We start from the raw sequence: 12,157 nt of genomic DNA on the forward strand, positions 1-12,157 counted from the left end.
TGCTTAAGCAACATTGTCCTCTGGGACCACCATTATCCATCTATCCTTTGTTTACTTTGTCTTATTCTTAGAATGCCTTCATTTGCCATCAGTTTTCTTTCAAACCTTCACTTTCCATTGAGGAATTCCAAGACAATTCAAGTTAAAACACAAATTTCACCCTCCATGAAATAAGTTATGAAAACAAAAAAAGGAACAATCACACCAAAAATGTATTCCTTAGATCTTAATGATTTTAATTGTTGGTTAAGAAAAAGTTTCCAATAAATCTAATTAGACAGTAATTTCAGAAATAACATTGTATCGTATTTTTGTGGAATGTACAGCCTCCTGGGGAAAAGGGAAACCAAGAGTCAGAAATAAAATATTGATAACTTCTTATTTTATTACTTTTTTGAGAAGAATTGTTGCTCTGTCTCCCAGGTTGGAGTGCAGTGGAGCAATCTTGGCTCACTGCAATCTCTACCTCCCAGGTTCAAGTGATTCTCCTACCTCAGCTTCCTGAGTAGTTGGGATTACAGGCGCACACCACCACAGCAAACTATTTTTTTGTATTTTTAGTAGAGAGAGGGTTTTACTATGTTGGACAGGCTGGTCTCGAACTCCTGACCTCAGGTGATCTGCCCGCCTTGGCCTCCCAAAGTCCTGGGATTACAGGCGTGAGCCACTGCACCTGGCTGATAACTTTTTAAAACAGCATATTTATTCCTAAAATTAGTGAATCTTAACAGAAGGTTAAGTAAAACTAGGTTGGCTTACATTATTTGCTTTATTTCTTTAAAATTTTATTTCTTTAAAATTTTTCCAAATTTCTGGACTTTGTAAGACACAAAATTGCTCTTGTGACAAATTCTTTGTGGTTTGGTAAATGTCAAGTAAACTTTCTAATTAAGGTAGGTTTGCCTCCCAAAGAAGTTTTAAAACTTGGGATCAAATGAAATGAAGCCCTTGTTCCACTTATTCCTTGCCTCTTAGTATGTCATTTTAGGTCTCCCTTTATCACTAAGCCTGTAGGCCATTTCCAGCAGTTGGCTGCACATAGCACTGCCAGTGTGGTGCAAAGTTCTGTGTGATATCCCTTCAACTTAAGTCTCACTCAGAAGTACCTACAGTCACCAAAGCTTTGAAGGACACTGTGGGGCTGTGTACTATGTACTGCAGTACATGCATTGGAACTATCGTGTGGAAAGCTAGACCTGAAGTGACTGCTGGCTCCAGGTGAAGTTGGGGCTACAAGCACAGAGACTAGACCTCTCTTCAGGGTAGAAGCCTCTCACCTTTTCTTGGTCATGGACCTCTGTGCATTCAGTAAAACTTGCTTTGCTCCCCTGCCACCTAGAAAAACAGGCATGTAGGTACATTTTGCATAAAATTTCAAATAACCCAGTGACCTACTGAAAAAAACCCTGCTTTGGAAGCTGGGTTAGTATTTTGACGGCAGCGTTTGCCTATCCACGTTCAGTAGGTTTCCGATGGGTTTCTCCTGAGCTGCTGGACTTCTTGCCTCTGAGTGGGTGACTGCTCCAAGGATAGTCAGATGTGTGGGGTTAAGGTACAAGTGATTCTCTTCCACAGAATTCCATAGCTGGTGGTAGCAAGTACTCTGTGGGCACATTTGCCTCTTCTCGATTACACAGTGTTAGGTATCAAGCATACTATAAAACTAATCCAAATTAAGAAATCAAGAATGCTAATAGAATGTCTATGCCTTTAGAGACTATAAAAGTAAAGGATTCGTTCAGTCTTCAAATAGTATTCTTCAGGCTAGACATGGAATCCAGTTTATCCTTGTGGCTTGGCATGAAACAATCCACAAATCAAGTTCATTACTATTTTACTTATTCATGGTGAGTTCCTTATTAACCAACCAACCAACCAACCATCCTTTTTTTTTTTTTTTTTAGTTTGGGAAAGACAGACAGGATGACTTGTTCTTTCTACTTGTGAAAGTATTCAGAAACATCTGCCTTTTGGATACTCCTCCTCTGTCCCCCCTTCTCCACCCATTGCCCCTCATTTTCAATCACTATCTGTAGACTTACCTGTAAAGGTTTGGTTTTTTTTAGGTGTTTCTTATGTTGGTTTTTCTGTTCTTTGAATGAACCATAAATACATCATGAAATTTACATATCAGAAAAATACATAAGCTTAGTAGAGACAGTAAGTATTTAAGAGAGGGGCTGCAGAATTCCTGTGGAGGTAGCAGGAAGTCTAGTTCAGACTGTCTTCATTGATTGGTTTCAGCAGCCCACAGAGGATAAGGAAGGAGGGGTGAGGCCTTTCTTTGAAATGTAAATTGAGCCACAGTTCCTAATCGTATAATCATCTGACCATAAAACATCTAATCGAGGGGCTAATTTTTTATGAGGCATTTCGGAATGCAGATTTTGTTGTATTTAACCCTGAGTTTTTAACCATTGTTGCTTGATAATCACATAAAGGTTACTTGACATTTTAGCAGGATGTGATCCTCATAATCAAACTAGAGCATATAGTTTAGATCTAGTCTTAAAGTAGGATTTCTGGACAAATTCCCAAACTATAAATTAAATAGGCATGATGGGAATTAGGAGCAAGTTAATGATTATTTAATTTGCATAAACTTGAATTGATTTGTTCTTTTTATCTGTTTTTTCCTAAAGGTGAGACTGCTGCTCCTCGGGCCATTTTGACGGGCCATGACTATGGGATCACATGTGCTGCAGTCTGTGCTGAGCTAGGCCTGGTGTTAAGTGGTTCACAAGGTAAACCTGTGGTACCTTCACAAAATGTATGCATTTCTTGGTGTCTCCTAGTAACAAATTACCAAAGATTAATTTGATACCTTTTTTCTAAAGCTTCTACCTGTTATAATGGCCATTAGCCATATGGAACTATTTAAACTTAAATTATTTAAAATAAAATAAAATATAAGTTTCTTGGTGGCACTAGCCACATTTCAGGTGCTCATTACTCACATATGGCTAGTGGCCACCACACTGGACAGCAGATACACATCATTTCCATCATTGTCAAAAGTTCTGTTTCACAGCACTACTCTAAAGAGTTTAAGATATTTTTACAAACATCTCCTATTAATATTCGTATTTCCATAAGGCAGGAACAAGGAACATCTTTGTATATTTGTTTAGTCTTCTGAACTGTTACTGGGCCGAGTTCCATCTTATATCTGAATGGAAACCCCTGACCCTGTCTGTTTTAATGAGGCGGGGCCACAATGGTATTGAGAGTAGAGTGGAAAGATACTTAAGCTGGTTTGCCTGGAGGTTTGTGCTGGAAACAGCATCATACGTTTAGGCCCAAGATATTAAGTGAGCTAAGAGCACATGCAACAAATCAGGATCTGACTAGGAATGGAGCTGTTTCCAATTCGTTGCTTATCCCATTGTAATAGTCTATCCATCTCTCTGTCTCTGCTCTGAGCTGAGGTCTGGACATACAACAAAGTACAATATCTCATGTCTTTTAGGTTTATCTGGTGTGGAAACAGAGTATTTGAATCATCTTATCTATGTCCTAAAGTATAATATTTAGTCTAGCCTACAAGGTGTTTTAAATATTTAAAGGATTGTGTTTAAAGTTGAACAATGAGAACACATGGACACAGGGAGGGGAGCATTACACACGGGGGTCTGTTGGGGTGAAATAGGGGAGGGACAGCGGGGGGTGGGGAGTTGGGGAGAGATAGCATGGGGAGAAATGCCAGATATAGGTGAAGGGGAGGAAGGCAGCAAATCACACTGCCACGTATGCACCTATGCAACACTCTTGCATGTTCTTCACATGTACCTCCAAACCTAAAATGCAATAAAAAAATTAAAAAAAAAAATTTGGTCAAAACATTGAAATGGTAATAATGATAGCAATAATTTTATAACCACTGGATTTTTTCCTTCTTATTGTCAATAATTTCATACATCCTGAGCCAACAGGAATCGTAAAATGAACCTATTATATTACAGGTCATCTTTGCTTTGCACAGTGCTGTGGAACTGTAAAAGCGAGCATGCAAACTGAAACCATACAAAGTGTTCTGAATAATCAGTGGTAAAGTTTACAATTGTTCCATGGTCTTTAAAAATTTTTGTCAGGCTGGGCACAGTGGCTCATACCTGTAAATCCCAACATTTTGGGAGGCCAAGGTGGGAAGATCATTTGAGGTCAGGAATTCGAGACCAGTCTGGCAACATAGTGAGACTCCCATTGCTACAAAAAAATTATGAATTAGCTGGGCATGGTGGTGCACATCTGTAGTCCCAGCTGCTTGGGAGGGTGAGGTGGAAGGATTGCAGGAGGTGAAGGCTGTAGTGAGCCATGATCATGCCACTGTACTCCAGCCTGAGTGACAGAGCAACACCTGTCTCTGATAATAATTTTGTCAAAACATTAAAAACTCATACTTAAGAACATGAAAAAATTAGTAAAACTCACATGTACTTAATACATTGCAATTTGATACACTGATAATTATTTTGTGAAAAATGTATCAAGAGTAGTTTGACCAGTACTTACTGCCTTCTTGTTGTATACTTGGAAGGAGCTAGCATCTTTTCTATGCCTTGAGATCTGTCATACTCTTTTCTAAGTTGGGATCCGCTTCTAACATTTTATTATCTTTTGTGCTTTCAATGTCATGAAATATTCCGTAGGATTCCTTTAATGTGAGGCTTTTGCTGGTATCACTTCCGGGACATCATTTTTGTTACACCTTCTTCCCTAACTTACACTGATGAGTTCCCTTCATTCTCTTCCTGGCTGCAAATCTACAGTGTCTCAGCAGGGTCAGCATCCCACAGGCAGTTTCTCCTGTAACTCCATTTATATTCAATTCAATTCTACTTTCAGCTTTATCATTTTTCATTTCTTTACTGCAGTTTCATCTTTGTTTGCTAATACCCTTTTTTGATTATCCATTTTTGTAAAATATTACATGGCTTTATCACTGGGAGACAAAAAGGCAGCACAGCTGCACAGTTTGCTGTCTGTGCATGAACTGAATAACAGATATGCAGTGGCCACTCATCAACATACCTTGAAAGGAATGATGTGATTGGTCACTGATCATGATGATGCACATCTGTTATTTATATAGTGATTCGTGGACTGAAGAGCTAGCCACAAAAGTGTGTACTTTATGCAATTACTATGACAACCTAAATTTGAACTATGTTATTGGAGAGCTGGTGTTATTTAAGGAGTGATAACTGAAATTCATGCATGCTGGAACTGGGTAAAGCAAAGACTGCATGTGGATATTTTAAAAATTTATAAACCACCTGAGTGGTCAAGAAAGAGCTAAAAGCCTTATTTTTAAAAGGGCAAGCTTTCAAGTCATTGTGGGAAAAAGGCAGTGATCACGTGGCCATGAGTCATTTAGCGTGAAGAGAAGCAGGGTGCATACCCCAGTAACCCCTGTTAGCTGACTGAGATATCTCTTGGAATTTGCTCATCACACAAGCAATCTTTGTGCCTTACTCCTTCTTTGCTTTGCATGTAGCAGGTACTCAATAGAAACAAAACGCTTGGCTGTGTGTGGGCTCCCCAGCAGCTGCCTGTCCTCCAATGGCACTTTGGCCTGGTGGTCCACCTAGGTGTTGGGAGTGGCAGATGCTGCTGCTTGCTGTGGGGACAGCAGGGAAGTGGACTCACTCAGTTGCCAAGGAGAAGTGGCCAAAGGGTCCCTGTATGAATTTTTTGGAGGTTGAGAGGAACTACCAGGGGCCCCCTTTTAGTGTAAAACAGTAGTGAGCGTTGGGGGGAAGGCGGCTTAGGCCCTCTGAGGCTGCCTGAGCTGTCTGTCCCTGCACAGGCCCACAGCGCCTTGGCCGTTGAGGCCCCCACAAGGTGTGGGGAGAGGTCCTAGTGTATCTGCCTACAGCCCTTGTTTCTTTGCATCCCAGCCTCCTTGAAGCTGTGCTAGGATTTGAAGCTTGTTTCTCAGTTCCTCCAGTTGGTATTGCCTCTTAGCATAATGAATTTCATAGAGTAACTTCCTGTCTCTATGGAAAGTGAACTGGGACTTGCATGATTTGGCTTCTCTCCTCTCCCTAGTGGAAGGTGAAATCTGGCAAACATAAAGAGGAGATTTTGCAAAATAACTTTTATGTAAGATGGAAGTTTTTTAAAGGGTTTCTGCACCTATACTATGGTACTATAATCCTGTTTAATCTGTGCTTAGGATTCAAGATTCAAATCATATTTGTCTGTTTTCATTAAATAATTAATTTTGCCTTTTGTTTCTCCTCTCTTCTCAGAAGGACCATGTCTCATACATTCCATGAATGGAGACTTGTTGAGGACCTTGGAGGGTCCTGAAAACTGCCTGAAACCGAAACTCATTCAGGCTTCAAGAGAGGGCCATTGTGTCATATTCTATGAGAATGGCCTCTTCTGTACATTCAGTGTGAATGGAAAACTCCAGGCCACGATGGAAACAGATGATAACATAAGAGTGAGTGCCCTGGAGACTCTTCAGCGTTCATGACTTTTACCTCAATGCACGTCAAGTGGGGAGGGAAGGGGTTCACGAAAGAAACCTCTATTTTTGGGTTGTCGAGGGCCTCTTTTCCACATCAACAGAAAATCCTTAGGTAGCACTCGGACAAGGCTCACACACTTGGTACACCACAGCAGTGCCAGCTGTGCAGACCGCATCACTTGGCACAGCTGAGGATGGCCCTTCAGTAGAAGAGGTTTTCTTAGGGACTTCTGAAACCATCCTGGGTGGCTTTCAGTGGCCCTGCTCATTTTTTTTTTCCTAAAAACATTCACTGTAGATTGTTTTCTGAGTATGAAAGCTGAAACAGTACATTAGATGATACCTAAAACTGGATTCGCTTTACATCTGAATAGCTTGGTGGTGGGAGTAGGGATTGTGACTATTTAGGATTAATTTCAGATATGACTTCTTCATGGATAACAAGACCAAAACATGTTAAGGAAGTTGGGCTTCAAATTATGATATGAATCAGGCAAGCATTTTTTCCCATTTGGTATACCGGAAATGGCAATGCCAGTGGACTTCCGGCCTCTTGCTTCCTCTTCAGGACAGGACTCCACAAGTATTACAAGTTGAGAAAAAGAGTAAGAACTGTTCTTTTCAGGGGCTAGTTTTTCAATTTTCCAGAATTAGGCTAGGGGGTGGGGCACATGAGCTGTATACAATGAGGGGACCCATGACATGTTGGGGGCAGGAGTAGGTTCACAGGGGCTTCTATCCTGGCTTTGAGCTACCTCTGGATATTTCACTCATTGCTATTCCTGACCTAGGCAGCTTAAATGACATAAATTCTCCTACTTTCCCAGATCTAGTTTGAGCACCCCCTTCTCCTAAGTAAATACTGGGGTCAGGAAATATTAGGGAACAAAGCCCATACATGTAGGTTACGTTGAGGACATGAAGGACCCCTGCTGCTCTGTCTCCTGGGATTCATTTCTTGCTTCAGTGGACAGTTTCCTTCTTGTGTCTTCACTGTTCTCCGTGGTCTCTCCATTGCATTCTGCCAGCCTCCACCATGAGGCATGCACACAGACACATTCGCACTCACTTTTATTTTTCCCTACCTTCCCATAATGCTGCATTTAAACCAAGTACACATCAGAGGATTTTCCTTTCCTCTTTTCTTTACAATAATAATGTGGATAATCTGTCACTTTGAGTTGCGATTATATTGTCAGCTACACTAATAAATCTGTAAAATAATTTGAGATCCCTAGCTGACTGAAGCAATTTCTGTGGCATTTCAGTTAGTACCAGGGGCTCTGGGAAGTTCCTTGAGGCAGCAGTGGGAGGCTTTCTGCAGACCATTCGTACACAGCCCTGTAGTCATCGCTTTTTCCCTCTGTAATATTTCCCACTGGATTTTAGGCTTAAACAATCCACTGCCTTTTTCCCAGCACTCCTGCACTTTATCATGCTAACTGGCAAGTGGCAACTGTGTGATTAAAGTGAGCTTGCCAAAAATGAGCACTACCTACCCACAGCTCCAGAGACTGACACTTTCACAGCTCCCTACCTCTGAAGGCGAGGAAGGAAGCCACAGGCTGGGAATCCAAGACACCACAGAGCAGAATCTCCAGCTCCATCCTCAGTCTGAGCCCATATAAGGAAAGGACACCATGGAAACAAATTAGTCATCAGCTCAGACCAGAAGTTTTCTGTGAAATACCAAGAACCCTGCAGGCGGGCAGCCTGGGGAAGCTCTGCACTTATCAAGGCTTCCCACCTATTTTTTAGGTGCCAGATTGTTCTGTGGCATTTTGGTTAGCAGCATATCATAGTCCATCAACTAGACAGTGTTGAGATGTCTTTATGAATAGCTGATATTTAAGGAGGCAGACTGGACAGAGAAGCAAAGTTATTTTATCCTAAACCTGGGAGAACCATCATTCACCCAGGGGAATGCTTCTGTTTTCCCTTCCTGAGGCTATGTTTTAGGATGTGGTTGTTCCCAGCAGATTGCTGTGGCCTGCTAGTACCTCCTTAAAACCCTGCAGCCACGGTGTTGTCCAGAGCACTCAGGATTTCAGGGGATGAGATTAACATGTCTCTGGAGCCCTCTGAAAACCTCTAGTCACAACCCAATCTGGATGCAGAGGCAGCCTGTCAGGATTTGAGTGGGAGATCTTGCTAAATGTTACCCTGGCTCTTGGCTGCCAGAGGAATTTGGCCTCTCGTGAAAGAGGCCAGCGAAATCTTTTTTCACCTTGGGAGGCATCTGGTTCATTAAAATGTTTTGAATGCTGATGACTGTACAGTCTCTAAAGCCCAGGTTTTACTTAATTTCAGACAGAAGCAGTATTAGCGATTCTTTACCAGAACAAAGAATTAAAGATTAATGGTTTTAATTTGTTTTAGTATAGCACTTATCCAGTAAAAAGCTTCAAGTATAAAATTCAAGTGAACCACAACCATAAGGTTAATGGATTTTCATCAGCTGAATTTTATAAGTGTAGAAAATAATTGTTTGTCCTAGTCTTCATTGCAGTTCCCAGACACCCCTAGAGATTGCTATTTGTGAAATGAATGGGGGAAAAGGATATTGATTTTTGCTTATCTTGAAAATATTTTAATATCTGTGCTTAGTTAACAAGACTTAGAGAATATATAACTGTTTTTCACACATAGGTTTTTATTTCCTAGATGTATTTTTGTGTTCTTGAGAATAAGCTGTGTTCAAGAGACTACTTAAAGTTGGCATTTGAGTGAATGTGAATTAAATAGCTAAGAAAGTCTTTACCTTTCTATGATTTTTAAAACAATATGTCAAAGAGTAAGACTTAAGGCAACTGTGCTAAAGCTGAATGTACAACAGTGTGAATATATCAGAAATTAGGTTCTCTTCTTTCTGGCTTGCCAGCACAATTTGTATTCCTATGTGTGTCCAGGTGAACGTGCGATTAGTTGTTTGTAATGGCTGTTAAAACTCCGATGCCATCCACTAAAGAAAGGAAATTTATATCTTAGTAAGCTAAGAAAACAAGGCTTGGAGGCAACAGGCAGGAGGAGAGGAAGGGATAATAGGATTGGCTTTTGGAGTAGGGAGGGCCAATTAGGAGTCACCACACTTTTTCTATAAATGGACAGAAAGTAAGTATTTTAGGCTTTGAAGGTTCTGAATTCTCTGTTGCAACTACCTGTGAAAGTAGTCATAAACAAATGGGTATGGCGATGTTCCGGTAAAACCTTATTTATTGAAGGCCAGGTGTGGTGGCTCTTGCCTGTAATCCCAGCACTTTGGGAGGCCGAGGTGGGCGGATAACTTAAGGTCAGGAGTTCGAGACCAGCCTGACCAACATAGTGAAACTCCGTCTCTACTAAAAATACAAAAATTAGCCACGTGTTGTGGTGGGCACCTGTAATCCCAACTGCTAAGGAGGCTGAGGCATGACAATCACTTTAACCCAGGAGGTGGAGGTTGTAGTGAGCTGAGATTGCGCCACTGTACTCCAGCCTGGGTGACAGAATGAGACCCTGTCTCAAAAAAAGCTTATTTATGGGGATTCAAATTTGGAATTCATACAAATATTCATGTGTCATGAAAAGTTCTTTTTAACATTAAAAAATGTTAAAATAGTTACAGGAAACAGGCAGTAGGCTGCATTTGGCCTGCAGGCTTTCATTTGTGGATGCCCATTTTATAGGATCAAAGAGCAAATTCTGAGCCTGCACCATCTGTTCAGCACTAGTAGGAAAGGACAGAGGGGCACAGCCTAGAGCTGACTAAACCACAGGCTGAAGTACTGTCAGCCCTGGGGCAAGAAAAGGCTAAACTGAGATTTCATCATGCTGGAAGTTGTGGCTACCAAGTCTTCTTCCCAACTGCTGTCAAAAATCCAACAGGCTCAGGGAAGGGGCCGAGGTGGCTAGCTGCCTCCCTCGGCCTGGAGTTGCACAATAGCAGGGGATCAGAGTGGATGTGAGGTCAGGTAGCACAGTCTGCCAAGTCTTGGGACAAAACAGGGTTATTAGCATGTCCACAGGGCAAATGAAGAGATGCCAGGGCTCCTCATTACAGCACTGGTCCCAGTCCACAACACACACCATTCCCACAGCATTTGAGGAACTGGAAGAGTTTACTACCTCGTCTTTAAAAAAGCAAAGCCAAAAAAATCTCAAGCATTGCCGAACTTTGTCCATTTGGTTTTTGAAAAATGGCAGATCTTCTACAACTTGTGATTTTTCTAAAAATTACTGAGGATCTCTCTCTCTCTTCTCCCTGCACCACAGTAGCTGGTGTAAAAATTACTCAAATACATGGTGGGGCTGGAAGTGCCCTAGAACCACATCTCTTCTGAATGTTGCTGTGTCTTATAGGCCATCCAGCTAAGCCGAGATGGGCAGTACCTGCTCACAGGAGGAGACAGCGGAGTGGTTGTGGTCCGGCAGGTATCAGATCTCAAGCAGCTCTTTGCCTACCCAGGATGCGATGCTGGAATCCGGGCCATGGCGCTGTCCTATGACCAGAGGTAACACTGGAATCATGGGCTACAAACAGTAGTTTCAAAAATTGCAGAGGGAACTGGGCATGGTGGCTCATGCCTATAATCCCAGCACTTGGGAGGCTGAGGCAGGAGAATCACTTGAGCGCAGGAGTTTGAAACCCGTCTGGGCAACATAGTTGTTTTCTACAAAAAATAACATTTTCAAAAATGTATAGTAAAACCTGCAGAGGGAATTTATTTAAATGGGCTTATGAAGTTGAGTTGTGGGGGGTCACCTGTGCTATCAAACCAAGAACACTTTTTTTAAGTGTGATTTTCTTTCTGATGACATTGCCACTCTTGGACAGAAGCTGAGTTCTCAAGGAATAGAGAATTTAAGTAGCAAAGCCTCTGATTACAGTGATGCAAAGCTTTTTATATTTCTTTGAAATGTGTTTTAGTAAATAAAATTTAAAGAGCTGTAAACATGTTTAATGTAAAATGCCTTTATCTCTGCATATGGAGAGTCCTCTGAAAGGGCTTAGTTCCTAAAAGCTCTCAAGTGGTAGATTTTGGGGGGATCATCTTTATCTGGCACCTTATTTCCTCAACATAGAGTCACTCAGTTTCGTTTCTTTTTTAAAAAGATTTGTGGCAACATGTAACATTTTCCATCTAAACTCTTTTTGATATACAATTTAGTGGCATTAAGTACATTTACAGTGTTGTGCCACTGTCACCATCATCCATTTCCAGACCTCTTTCATCATAAACAGAAACTCTTAACCTGTTAATGACTCTTCCTCCCCACCCAGCTCAATTGCATTCTACTTTCTGTCTCTATGAATTTGCTTCTTCTAAGCGCCTTCTGTAAGTGGAATCATAAAATATTTGTTGTGTTGTCCCTGGCTTACTTCACTTGGGATAACACTTTCAAGGTTCTTGTATGTTGTAGCACATATCAGAATCTCATTCCTTTTTAAGGCTGCGTAACAGTCTATTGTGTGAATATAATGTGTTCTGTTTATCATTCACCTGTCGATGATGGACACTTGGGTTGTTTCTACCTTTTGGCTATTGTAAGTAATGCTGCTATGAACATTATCATACAAATATCTATGCAAGTCCCTTTTTACAGTTCCTTTGGTTGTATGTCCAGGAGTGGAATTGCTGGATTATATGGAAATTCTGTTTGACTTTTTGAGGAAACCCTAATTTTCCACAGCAGCTGCAC

General features: G+C 41.2%; 1 protein-coding gene across 3 annotated transcripts in view; it reads left to right on the forward strand.

Annotated features, from left to right (window-relative positions):
• The window catches only part of LRBA (LPS responsive beige-like anchor protein), a 742,045-nt gene that overhangs the window by 717,393 nt on the left and 12,495 nt on the right, over positions 1 to 12,157 (forward strand). For all 3 annotated transcript variants that reach the window (XM_064383828.1, XM_064383829.1, XM_064383830.1), the window contains exons 54-56: positions 2,643 to 2,744; positions 6,255 to 6,451; positions 10,817 to 10,968. In XM_064383828.1, the coding sequence (XP_064239898.1) occupies positions 2,643 to 2,744; positions 6,255 to 6,451; positions 10,817 to 10,968 (451 nt within the window). The remainder of the gene's footprint in view (positions 1 to 2,642; positions 2,745 to 6,254; positions 6,452 to 10,816; positions 10,969 to 12,157) is intronic.

This window comes from Aotus nancymaae, unplaced genomic scaffold, assembly GCF_030222135.1.
Source record: "Aotus nancymaae isolate 86718 unplaced genomic scaffold, 86718_ANA_hifiasm-v0.15.2.pri h1tg000033l, whole genome shotgun sequence".
NCBI lineage: Eukaryota > Metazoa > Chordata > Mammalia > Primates > Aotidae > Aotus > Aotus nancymaae.